Source organism: Symsagittifera roscoffensis, chromosome 1 (genome assembly GCF_963678635.1).
Source record: "Symsagittifera roscoffensis chromosome 1, txSymRosc1.1, whole genome shotgun sequence".
NCBI lineage: Eukaryota > Metazoa > Xenacoelomorpha > Acoela > Convolutidae > Symsagittifera > Symsagittifera roscoffensis.
Genome location: NC_087062.1, coordinates 11479168 through 11492977, shown reverse-complemented (window position 1 = coordinate 11492977; position 13810 = coordinate 11479168). Strand labels below are relative to the sequence as shown.

Here is a 13810-nt window from a genome sequence, read left to right as displayed (position 1 = left end):
TGCTTTTATCAGGGCAAAGCTATGAATGTTCCGAATGCCCTTTAATACGTCTCGGATAATTTGGTGAACTAAACATTGACAAAATCAGTTTACGATTATTGACACTCAAGCATTCATAAAACCACCGAATCAGTAATTTGCATGAGTTTCTTACTCATACATACTAAGGAATACACTGCAGATCAAACACTGTTTGAACGGTCTCTCAATGCATTAATCATGAAGAAACTAACCGTTATTGCTTCTAAACAGCTGTTTGATTAACATAAGCAACAGGTATGAGGGACTTGATTTAAATGCTCTATCCGATCCCGAAAGATCTCGTAGATACACCAGCAAAACAACGGGTCATTTGAAATACTTATTGAAATAACGTTTAGTATTTCAATAAGTATAAGCCGACATTGTGATTTATTGATTTTTTAATTTTCAGAATAAATAACTCAGTATTCTAACCACATTGTTATGAGTTGAACAGTTTCCTAAAAACAAAAAACTTAGTTGAAAACATTTATGGAAACAGTAGAAAATTTTTTAAGAAAATGGTCCGAGTTTTCTTTATTATCTAAACGGTTTTAACTTTTTGGTCCTGATTATATTAAGTACCAATCAAATTCAAGTGGATAAAGACCCAATCCCGTTAAAGAGATACCAATTTTTAAACAAGTATAGCCGGTTACTGTGTAAGTAGCACAGAATGTTCCGACTAGTCTTAAAAATACAATAAAATATTTTTTTTCAAATTGATGTCGTTTTTTTCGGCGTGATGTGACCATAGAATCCAAACAAAAAGGTAGCGTTTTGGCATTTGTATCAGTTATTGCAAAAAAAATTCAAAACGGAAAACATTTTTGAAGACGAAAAAAAAGAAAAAAGAAAAAGAAATTAAAATTTTTATTTTTTAATTTTTCAATTTTTCCCCCCAAATTTTTGAAATTTATTCATAAGATGAAGCTGAAAACTCCAACTGATTAACTTCATTTGAGTAAAAATAAAAATTCAAGCCTTAAATTAAACATAAATAAGCTAATGTAAGTCAGCTCATTGCTCGAAATTAGGCGAAAAATTAAAAATTTCGGACCGGTTTTTCTTGACAGTGGTAAAACTTTTTTGAAGTTCTTTAATCTGTTCGAATCACGACTTAAAGGGCTTTGATAAGATATATCACTTAATCCAGTCCGATGATTGTTTGCGGTACCCGATGATTAATTTTTTTTGTTTTTCTTGTTATTTGTCTTCAAAAACTGTTTTCCAATTTGCATATTTTTCAATGACTGACGAAAATACCTAAGTTCTACTTTTTCGCTCAAATTCCTTTATCACGCCACGCCAAAAAAGCGACACTAATTTGAAAAAAAAATTGTAATTTTATTAAGACTGGTTGGAACATTCTGTACTACTTGCACAGTAACCGGCTATCCTTGTTACATTCAATCAGATTTTTTTCGTAGAACATTAAGTTTGTACAAGCTTTTCATCAACTCGCGCTGTTTTATCTTAACTTGGTCTATCTGAAGGGATGCACTCGATCCAAATGTATACTTTTCAATCATTACGAGGTCAAACTGTGCATTCTGTGCATTGTAAGCGGAATCCGCAACTTTGCTACTTTTCTTTGATCGTCTTTGCAGTTTTGGATTCCGCAAACAAATACCTAAAACACTGTACCGCTCGAAATTGCTCCAAAAAAGCAATTTGGCGGAATCCGCAACCGTACTTGTGGAATCCAGAACAGTTTGTGGAATCCACAAACATTTAATAAGACATTTGTATAGTTAAAATGAGCTGTTGCGGATTCCGCAACTGTAAGTGGAATCCGCAACGTCTAAAAGGAATGCGCAAATTGTAAATGGAAGCCGCATTTTGTTTGCGGATTCCGTTTAAATATATGTATATGTGTAGTATAGCGTTTAAAATTATATCTTTTAAATACTGGTCAACAGAAAAAATCGATCTCAATTACTATTACTGGATTGATCAACTACCAGTTGAAATGTTTGTTCTCAGTTCCTGTCAACCCAAATTCGATCTCAAATCCTGTCAACTTCGATCCCAAGCACTGACCTACCGATCCCAAATACTGACCTACTTTGATCTGAACTTCGATCGCAAATACTGATGCAATCCCAAATACTGACCTAACTAGGCAATATGCAGTGCCTTGTGTTTCCAAACACTCTCAAGCCATGGAATACAATTATTTAATTTATTCGGCGTAAACTTTCCAAAATCAGTATTTGGGATTGACGCAATCTCAAAAACTGACCTAAATTGGCAATATGCTGTGTGTTGTGTTTCCATACACTCTCGACCCAACGACTCCAAGGTTTGGTAATTCAAGTAGCTTAAAAAATACGTATGGCCTAAAAATAAGCTTTTAATAAAATCGTTTTGGTTGTAGTTGAAGTCCAATATAGATTCAACAAGTTGCCTCAATGTCGTGAAAAACTGATGTAATGTTTTCCCCAAATTTTAGACTAAATTAAAGGAAATTAAGTGACATACTGACTCTAGCTTGCGAATATTACTTTATTGTGTATATTTTTTTTAGCTTGTATTACCTATGAGTCTTGCAATTTAAACCTAGTTCGATAAGTTTTTTTCCTTAAACAAGAAGAAATTTAGAAAAAAAATTTACAAAAAAATTACTGCTTTTTTACATGCGGTACTTTTCCTCTCATACTATTTTTTTCTACTTTTTAGGTCTCAGCGTTCTGTACTACTTACACGGCAACCTACTCCCTGTGTTATAAGAATACATCTGTATTATTTAGCAATCATAGTTAAATGGGCAAGGAGAAGCCAAAAAGTGCTCAGGTGAAAACAATATCCCCAGGGCTCACACCGTTCTCTACAGATTTTCCTAGGTCCACGAAATCTTCCTAAGAACCAACAAAAACACTGACTTACTTCTGCAAAATACTGTTGTCTGTATTCGAAAAAAGTCAATATTTAGTAAATCAATTTCGAAGAACAATGAGACTTCTACTTCGAAGATGGAAATCCAGAAAATTTTTCTCTGAAATATGGTCAAAGTTTATTTCTTATTTCTACGTTTATTAACTCAAAAAAACTGCTTTTATCAGGGCAAAGCTATGAATCTTCCGACTGCTCTTTAATACGTCTCGGATAATTTGGTGAACTAAACATTGGCAAAATCAGTTTACGATTATTGACACTCAAGCATTCATAAAACCACCGAATCAGTAATTTGCATGAGTTTCTTACTCATACATACTAAGGAATACACTGCAGATCAAACACTATTTGAACGGTCTCTCAATGCATTAATCATGAAGAAACTAACCGTTATTGCTTCTAAACAGCTGTTTGATTAACATAAGCAACAGGTATGAGGGACTTGATTTAAATGCTCTATCCGATCCCGAAAGATCTCGTAGATACACCAGCAAAACAACGGGTCATTTGAAATACTTATTGAAATACTACGTTTAGTATTTCAATAAGTATAAGCCGACATTGTGATTTATTGATTTTTTAATTTTCAGAATAACTAACTCAGTATTCTAACCACATTGTTGAAAACATTTATGGAAACAGAAGAAAATTTTTTAAGAAAATGGTCCGAGTTTTCTTTATTATCTAAACGGTTTTAACTTTTTGGTCCTGATTATATTAAGTACCAATCAAATTCAAGTGGATAAAGACCCAATCCCCGTTAAAGAGATACCAATTTTTAAACAAGTATAGCCGGTTACTGTGTAAGTAGCACAGAATGTTCCGACTAGTCTTAAAAATACCATAAAATTTTTTTTTCAAATTGATGTCGTTTTTTTCGGCGTGATGTGACCAAAGAATCCAAACAAAAAGGTAGCGTTTTGGCATTTGTATCAGTTATTGCAAAAAATATTCAAAACGGAAAACATTTTTGAAGACGAAAAAAAAGAAAAAAGAAAAAGAAATTAAAATTTTTTTTTTTTAATTTTTCAACTTTTCCCCCCAAATTTTTGAAATTTATTCATAAGATGAAGCTGAAAACTCCAACTGATTAACTTCATTTGAGTAAAAATAAAAATTCAAGGCTTAAATTAAACATAAATAAGCTAATGTAAGTCAGCTCACTCGCTCGAAGTTAGGCGAAAAATTAAAAATTTCGGACCGGTTTTTCTTGACAGTGGTAAAATTTTATTGAAGTTCTTTAATCTGTTCGAATCACGACTTAAAGGGCTTTGATAAGATATATCACTTAATCCAGTCCGATGATTGTTTGCGGTACCCGATGATTAATTTTTTTTGTTTTTCTTGTTATTTGTCTTCAAAAACTGTTTTCCAATTTGCATATTTTTCAATGACTGACGAAAATACCTAAGTTCTACTTTTCGCTCAAATTCCTTTATCACGCCACGCCAAAAAAGCGACACTAATTTGAAAAAAAAATTGTAATTTTTTTAAGACTGGTTGGAACATTCTGTACTACTTGCACAGTAACCGGCTATCCTTGTTACATTCAATCAGATTTTTTTCGTAGAACATTAAGTTTGTACAAGCTTTTCATCAACTCGCGCTGTTTTATCTTAACTTGGTCTATCTGAAGGGATGCACTCGATCCAAATGTATACTTTTCAATCATTACGAGGTCAAACTGTGCATTCTGTGCATTGTAAGCGGAATCCGCAACTTTGCTACTTTTCTTTGATCGTCTTTGCAGTTTTGGATTCCGCAAACAAATACCTAAAACACTGTACCGCTCGAAATTGCTCCAAAAAAGCAATTTGGCGGAATCCGCAACCGTACTTGTGGAATCCAGAACAGTTTGTGGAATCCACAAACATTTAATAAGACATTTGTATAGTTAAATTGAGCTGTTGCGGATTCCGCAACTGTAAGTGGAATCCGCAACGTCTAAAAGGAATGCGCAAACTGTAAATGGAAGCCGCATTTTGTTTGCGGATTCCGTTTAAATATATGTATATGTGTAGTATAGCGTTTAAAATTATATCTTTTAATTACTGGTCAACAGAAAAAATCGATCTCAATTACTATTACTGGATTGATCAACTACCAGTTGAAATGTTTGTTCTCAGTTCCTGTCAACCCAAATTCGATCTCAAATCCTGTCAACTTCGATCCCAAGTACTGACCTACCGATCCCAAATACTGACCTACTTTGATCTGAACTTCGATCGCAAATACTGATGCAATCCCAAATACTGACCTAACTAGGCGATATGCAGTGCCTTGTGTTTCCAAACACTCTCAAGCCATGGACTACAATTATTTAATTTATTCGGCGTAAAGTTTCCAAAATCAGTATTTGGGATTGACGCAATCCCAAAAACTGACCTAAATTGGCAATATGCTGTGTGTTGTGTTTCCATACACTCTCGACCCAACGACTCCAAAAAGTGAATTTATTCGGTGTTGTGCTTCCAAAATTTCAAAAGCTGACATCCACCGATTTAGTTAACAAATGTTTTGAGATTTGTTCGTGGATTCCGCTGACAATGGTTAAGCCCTTGCCTTTAAATTCCATATTACTATAGATAAGAATTCCAGATCTAGCTTTCGATTATTCATATGCAAATTCAGTAATAGACAAAACTCTGAATCCACTTACAGTTTGCGGAATCCGCTGACATTTGCGGATTCTGCTTTCACATTTTGCGGTTTCCACTTACATTTGCGGATTCTACTTACATTTTGTAGAATCCACTTACAGTTGCGGAATCCAGAACAACTAGCTATATTCGCTTGTTGCGGAATCCGCGGCACAACAAATGTGCCGACAAAATTTACGTTACAGGTATTTGTACACGGAATCCACGGAAGTTTTGTAAGTGGAATTCACTGACATTTTGGAACACGTTTAAAGGTTTGTCTATGGAATCCAGGAACAAACAGGCACAAAATTGTGAGCCTATCCAGTGCACAGTTTGGCCTTGTAATGATTAACAAAACTTTATAGGATCAGCTCCATAAGGCGCATGAATGTGGCTGTCCCTAGTCAGCGGTAATTTCTTTAATTGAATTTTTGCATTTTGCTTTAAATAAATAGAAGCAAAATTTTACGAATCTGCTATAATTCAATTTTTTACTTAAGCCCATCCATCTAAATTTATCTTGGAAAATTTCTAACTGCGATTATTCAAAGCTTTGAAAGACGAATTTTTTAGCATAATTTTTATGACGGTGCTCAAAGCTGGTCAAATATTTTATGTAATAATGTAATAACAGAATAATATATTAAGCAAACAATGATCAAGAGGCCTTTCTCATAAACTTCAGTTCATTATTACATTCTTATGCAGTCATTCAAAAAGTGGTTTTAAAATTGAAACCATATTAAGCGTTTTACTGCTGAGATCAACCGATTAAATTTCGAAGTCTCTGTTACTTATACATTTTGCGTTAAATTTAGTTACCCACAAGCTGTGTTATTGAGGATTTTTATAATATTTTACTTTGGATATTCTGAACCAAGTACCTGTGTTATTTCTGGACGTTTTTTAACCAGTGGCGTGTGTAGCAGTTTTTGAACATATTGGGAGAAGGCTACTATAAAATTTTAACCACGTGTTTTTTCGCTTTTGGTTTTATCAAATCTTGCAATAAGCTCATAAAAACTGTTTCAAGTTATGATTTTCATTGATGTAATTGTTTGTTTTTCGGATGAAAGTGGCTTTTTGATGAAAGAAGCCTTCCTGTGACATTTATTTTGATCAATTTGGGCATATTTTTTCCCGCGTTTCCGCATCCAAAATAAACTTGAGACGGTTCAGTCGATTTTTAGTCGGTTAAAGCGGATGTCGTTAAAAAACCAATGCAAAAACTCTTTTTATGAATTTGGTTACCTCAATTGATATGGCGTCCGCTTATGCTCCCATCTTTTATAAACACGCTACTGATTTTCACAGGTTATAATTATCAAAAGGTTATAAACTGCGGTTATTGGTTAGTTTTGGTGCAAGATGAAGGCAGCGAATAGTGCCCAATATATCCAGAAAAGAGCAGCCCAGTCAGATGTGAAGACAGAACAGCGAAACAAACAAGGTTACTAAAACTCAAACATCTTTCTGAAAAAAAACAGAGGGTTATTATATTGGTTACTTGAAGGTGGGACTTCATTCTTTAGCTCAAAATTAAAAAGCGCACAAACAAGTTTTTTCAAAAACTATCAAAAAATTTTCAAAAAATGCCAAAAAGAGTCTTTTTAGTGTTTTGGAAAATTTCGAAAATCGATTTAGTTGACATAAAAAGAAAGGTCGACAAAGCTCAAAATAATCTTAGATCCGCCCCTGAACCCAGCCGAAGTATAAATCAGCCAAGAAACTATAAGCATATCCCTGCCCGTACCACCTAACTTTGTCCTCGGCGGATAAATTTTATACTCATCTCACCTATATTATTTGAAATTATTTTAGAAATTTTTATAAATGTGTATTGATGAATAGGGGGGGTTTACTTCTCCATTTTTGGTCAACCGTACAATCCTCTCGCTCTTAAGTGACCTACCGTAGAATGTCCTCCCCAAGCATGTATTAATTTGGAAAATTCCGCATACAAAATTCATTAAGCGCGCTAAATATAATGCTGGAGAAACTTTTTCAAGCAGAAGCTTTTTTACTGTTAATAGTATAAAATGTAAATCATAATTTGGGTAACTTCCCAAATGGCACAATCCTCAAATAACTTAAAAAAGAAACTTTCCCAAATGGCATAAATTTCAAGTTTTCACTGTAATTCAAACGTTTTCTATCAATCTCCAATTCTAAAGTTTTGCCAGGAAAGAAAACATGTGAACAAGTTTTGAAGTTAATTGCTTCCAAACAAATAATAAGCGACATTTTGTCGGACAAATTGACCACAAGAAGCTTATCAATAACCGCAAGCTTATGTTTTTCGCTTTTGATAGAAAACTCTATAATTGGTACAAGATAAAATGTCAATCAACATTTGAATTGACAGTTTGACTAATATTCTCACTGGATTCACGAAAAAATTTTTCTCGATTTTTAATGCAACTGTTGCATGAAATTTATGGCATTTGGAGTTATGTCATTTGAGACGTAATCATAATTTGGAATTCATTGATTTTTTTTACTTATTAGATCCATTTGTTTTGCCTTTGAAGTCAATTTCTGAAAAACCAGTATTTTATCGCCCGTAAATCGATTTGGGAGGGGGGTATTGTACTGTTGATCCCCATTTTTAAACTGAAGCTTCTGCATCTTCCAGTGAGTTTTTTCAACTCTAAACGAACTTTTCAGAAACATTTAAGACTTACACCCCCAGCCCATAAGGCTTTAATGGTACCCCAAAAAAACTTTTTAGAAACAATTAAGACTTACAGCCCTAGCCCATAAGGCTTTAAGGATCAAGTTAACATCCTCCCCCCTAAACACGTTTAGGGGGAGGATGTTAACTTGGTTGTAAGCTGGGAATTTTCAGCCAATCAGAATCGAGCATTTTACATGCAGCGCTTAACAAATTTAATTTAAATTCAGATCTTAACTTGGTCTATTTGGGGGGGAGGAGGATGTTAACCTGATCCGGCTTTAATGGTACCCCAAAAGTTTTTCAGAAACATTTAAGACTTACAACCCCAGCCTATAAGGCTTTAAAGGTACTCCAAAAAACTTTTTAGAAACTTTTAGGATCTACAGCCCTAGTCCATAAGGCTTTAATGGTACCCCAAAGTAATTTTAAACTTATGAAAGCTAGATTTTTAATGAAATTTAGATGCTTACAAGCAGTTTATTAATGGAACTGCCTTTTTGAATTTTTTGGCTATTATAAATTCCAAATTTGATTTTTCAGTGGGTAGTTTGACAAGGCGCAGCCAATACCGAATAGAGAAGGACGCAGAATACGGCAACGGAGTCTACCTGAAAGAGAGAACAGCACTCCTTATGGACATCAAGAGACTCACTATAGAGTACGACTTCTTCAAGAAACAGCTGAACAAAGAAAACAGAGAAAAGGACCCAAAAAAGGCGGAGGCGTCGTTAGTAGTTTTCTTGGATTTTTCGACAACTTCCCCACCCATTATATCACCACCTAGCACCAGTTCAAGCATATGTGAACTTCGTAACTTGTGAGGAATTTCCCACTTTTATATTATGGGGGGTCTAGTTATTGAGATTTCGTCCATTTTGTTGTACTAAAAAGATTAAATTAAAAACAAAAAAGGACAAAACTTAACACTTTCATATTTTTAAGTATAAGAGGAGCAGCTGGTTTCTGGCAAGTATAGGGAGTTACAGAGTTGCAAAAAGTTCGGATAGACAGAAATTATGTTTTGATGTTTAAGACAACCTTGACAGAAAAATTTTTCATGAAGAATTTTTTGCATCCAGAATTTTACCTGAAAAGATCAATTGCTTTTTACTTTTTTTTGTCCGAACTTTTAGATACTAATTACAACGCTGATTTAAAGTATCCGGACAAAATGAGCAGAATTGAATACTATGACGGCCATTTTTCTAAAATTGGGCTGACTATAGGTAAGGATTGAGAATAAAATGCGTAGTATTTTACCTGAATTTATTATGCTTCAAACTAATTTATTTTCAAACCCATTGTTTTACCACAAAAACGGGCCGCTTGGTCCCCTCTAGTACAAAAACAACTCCGTGCAAACTAACAAATGAGCTGTTGTTCAACTTATATTAAAATGAGCCTCCAAATGCAGCCCACTAAATTTAAAGGAGGAAAAACTTCCAATGCTAGCGTTAAACGTTAAAAATTTGTTTTTCAGTAGTTTGTTCTAATTAGTAAGGAAAAAATAATGGAAAATAGATCCAAAAAACGCTAGATTCTAATCGACTATAATGGATTATAATGGATTACTGTGGCAAAAAAACAATCAATTTTAGAGCCAAAACTAGTGAATAAGACTCAAATAAAAAAAGATTTCTTTTAAATTATCGAAAAGAATGGCAATATAATAGATTTTGCGGTCTGATTTTAACATTTGTAATGGTTCATAATGGATTATTTTTGTCTCGAAAATCCATTATAATCGATTAGAATCCATGTGCGCTCGTTGCGGGTATAATGCCGGGGAAACTTTTCATGCCGAATAGCTATTTTTATCCTATTCATAGCGAAAAAGATTAATCATAATTTGGTATCGATTGATTTTTTGACTGACTAGATTATTTATTCTTGAAGTCAATTTCTGAAAAACCGGTACTTTGTCCCCCTAGATCGATTGGATGGGGGGAATTGCATAGTTGATCCCCATTGTTTTAACTGAAAGTTTTTGAACTTTCAGCGATTTTTTTCCATACAAAACAACAGAAATGTCATTTTAATTAGTAAGAAGGACATTTTTTGAATATTAATCAAACCGTGAAGCGTCAATTGGTCGAAAGTGACAACTGATCGAAGGCAACAATTGGTCGAAAGCGGCAATTGGACTAAAGCGACAATTCGCACTTTTTTGAAAAAGCGACAACTCGCTCCAATGACAGTTAGTAAGATTCAACTGGTATGCCGCAATCAAGTGTTGCGCGCTTGCCAGAACTTGCGGATATCGGCTGGAAATGCCTGGCAGATATCGGCGCAAAGCACCGACGCGTGCGTAGCCAGCCTACCGCCAGGCCACAGGAGAGAATGTCTACTATTTGTCGCTTTGTGGCGAATTGTCGCCTTTTCTCAAAGCTACCAGCTGTCGATCGCAACCAGTTGTCTCTTTTGACGAATTGTAGCCTCGCCTAATAAAACAAAAGTTTATTTATACAAAATTTAGGAGGTTTTACCCTTCTTGAACTTTGAACGGCTGCATAGGTTAAACAACATTTGGTTATTAATTAACTTGGTAATTTAAGCGTAGCCAAAATAACCTGTTTAGGGGTAAAATTTTGGGTCCCAATTAGAAAAAAAAATTTTGGTGAAATTCTGCGTAACTATTGCTCTTATCGTTTTTAACCTAATTTCAACGCATGCTGAAAAAAAAACGTGTTAAGAATTTCCCATTTATATTAGTTTTGTGTTTGTCCGGATAATTTAAATCAGCATTGCTTTTAAACGCCGCACTGTTTTATCAATCTTGCTGATGCTTCAAATGCACAAGTTCTTGTTTTTGAATATCCAATTTTAGATTCAGTGCTTAAGCATCTCAAAATTAAACTAAATTTAAAAAACAGCAAATGTAACCAATTTGAGCTAACTAACCTACTGCGACTATTATGAAATGGTGCTGCACTTCAGAATGACATAACAGGTTGTGATACGAAACCAAAATTGAGCCCCAAGTCTTTACCACTAAACTGTCGGTCGGAGTAACAGTTGTAATCATTGGAGATGCAAAGATTCTTATGTTTCCAAAAAACAGTATGCAAAATGTACAAAAACAATCTAAAATACAAGATTTAGATGAATTACACTGAAGGACAGAATTAAACGCAAGTCCAGCAATCCACTCTGTACTGTAAAATATCAGTATTTTCAAGGAAAATAGATCCACCGAAACTAAATAATCAAAGTCACTCCCTGTCAAAATACCAATATTTGTTTTCAGATTCTTATCAGTTTGTTCTGGGTGGGAAAATGGCAGTTTCCAATATCACTATAAAATCATCAGTGCAATTTTATTCTCTAAAACAGAAAGAAAAGTTGTTTTCAAGTAATGTGCAACACGGTCAGCGAAAATTTGAACTCCTCAAAGTGACAACATTTTAAATTTTGGTCCACTTTTGCCATTTCACGCCGTGCGGAAAATACAAAACAGATTTTGAAAAATAATTCGGAACAAACAGGCAAACCATTGAATCCAGTTTTTGATACATTTATCAGGAGTAGTTCCGATCACTTGCACTCAACCCTCAATCAATTTTAAAAATTTATTTGAAAGTGGAGATAACATTTCTAAACGGTTCTTCAAAAAGACACTTCAGGAAGTAAAAATCAGATTTTTTTTTGAATTATGACCACTAACAAATGTTTTTTAATCAATAATAACCCGGGAAAAATAGCAAACCAACTGCTTGTATCAGGGCGACGTCATGAATGACTGTATGCCATTGATCGTCTATGGGATAGTATTTAAATGAAAAGAAAATAAAGTAATGATTTTTTTTTGAAATCATCACCTCACGCGCTAATTAGAGAAAGAAATTTGATGTTTAATAGTTTTAAAAAAATAAATAGCACGCCGCAATTTAATTTGGAGCGATTTCAAAGCCGTATCAAATTACCTGCGTTTATAGATAGCACGTTAATAGATATCGAGCGTTAATTGTACAAAATCGATCAAATTGATAATCTTTAAACCCCCTTATGAAATGACAACAGGTAAACTAATGTTTTAAAATTGAGCTCAAGACAATGATATTTTTCAGATGGTGAAAACAATTTTACTAAAAATGACTAGTTAAAAAGTCAAAGTTGGTCTGAAGAAAAAAACGACTCCGAACACAAACATTCCGTCATTTCCTTTGAAAGTGTTTGGAAAAAAAGTAACTTGGAAAACGCAAACAAAAACTAATTTTTTTTTCTGGTTATAATTGTAAATTTTCGAGTTTAAAAAGTAATTCAAGTTTTTCTTTGAAAAAAATGTCGTTTAAGAAAGGTAATACTAACAAATTCACTAATTTTGAAACACCTTTTTTAATGATAATATTTTGGGATTCAGTATCGTTTTTCCGTCAGGTAATTTGATCAACAACAGTTTTTGTTAAATGAAATGTTCTGATAAAACTTGCAGTGATAATTTTTTTGTGCTGATATAAAACGTTTCTTAATCCTAGTTTCGGGTTTTCTTTTGATTTTTTGAAAATCAAAATACCGTATTTTTAAAATTTTTTCAACAAAATCAGCTCAAATTATCTGCTGCCGGGTTGCAGTTTTTCTTAAGAAAAAATACTTTTTGTTTAACTGTCTGTTATCAAAAATTTAATAGACTCTAAATTTGTCCGAACTGATTTTGAAGAACGCTTTTTTTATCAGTGAAGATGTTATGCTCATATTAAAATAAAAAAGCAATGAATTGATCATTTTTTATCAAAACATGATCAAAACCTCAAAAATATAAATCCAAAACTAAACCTCTTCAATTGTTCCGATTTTCAAAAAGTGTGGAATAGTTAAGCATGTGATGGTTTTTTATACCAGTCATTTTTAGCTAAGCTGCTCTGGTTGACTTTTTAAGCATCTGAAAAATATCGCTGTCTGGTGCTCAAATGTGTGAAAAACTTTTTCACATAAGATTATTTTTCACAAAGATTAAATGGTTTCAATTTGGGATTACTTAGAAGACTATAATTCAAATTGGGATAGTAATCGCGAGTTATACTTCGTTCTATTAAAGCGTAAGAAGCAAAAACAAGCAAATTTAAGCATGCCATGTGCTTTATTAACACTTTGTCCCGCGCAAAGCAAAAAAGATCAATTGGTACTTAACATAGCTTGTAGGGGATAAAAGTTATAAAAATATATTTTTTAAAATTTCAATTGTTTTTTTTTCGAATTTCTTAATACAAAAGCTTGTTATTGACAAGAGAGTGCAGCTGAAGATTCAGGGCTTTGCCCTCGTATAGGAGTAGTCTTGTTATACATTGCTTAGCGTGATCGAACTTTCTGTTTTAATCAATTTACTGTCTCGTATAAAGCTATGGTTTTGCATCTGGGCAAAGTTCGGTGGCTTTGAAAACTATCAGTCATCAAACAAGATATCAACGACATATTTTTTTTTAAATATTTGCGAGTATGTTTATTGTCCCTGAAGTTATGAGTGCTTAAAGAAGGTTATTTTTTATTGAATTGTTTCCGCTTGATTTTTTTAAATTTTGCTTGCACATCTGAAACACAACTAATTAATCTGGCTTACTCCAAATTGAAATCAGTT

General features: G+C 33.6%; 1 protein-coding gene across 6 annotated transcripts; it reads left to right on the top strand.

Moving 5' to 3' along the window:
- Positions 1-6223: 6223 nt before the first annotated feature.
- Positions 6224-8965, top strand: LOC134854904 (uncharacterized; the record flags this gene model as incomplete). Of its 6 annotated transcripts, none has more annotated exon segments than XM_063871327.1 (3): positions 6224-6441; positions 6918-7011; positions 8779-8965. In XM_063871327.1, coding segments are annotated over 2 exon segments (269 nt in total), but the record flags the coding sequence as incomplete, so codon positions are not given.
- Between the last annotated feature and the right edge of the window lie 4845 nt (positions 8966-13810).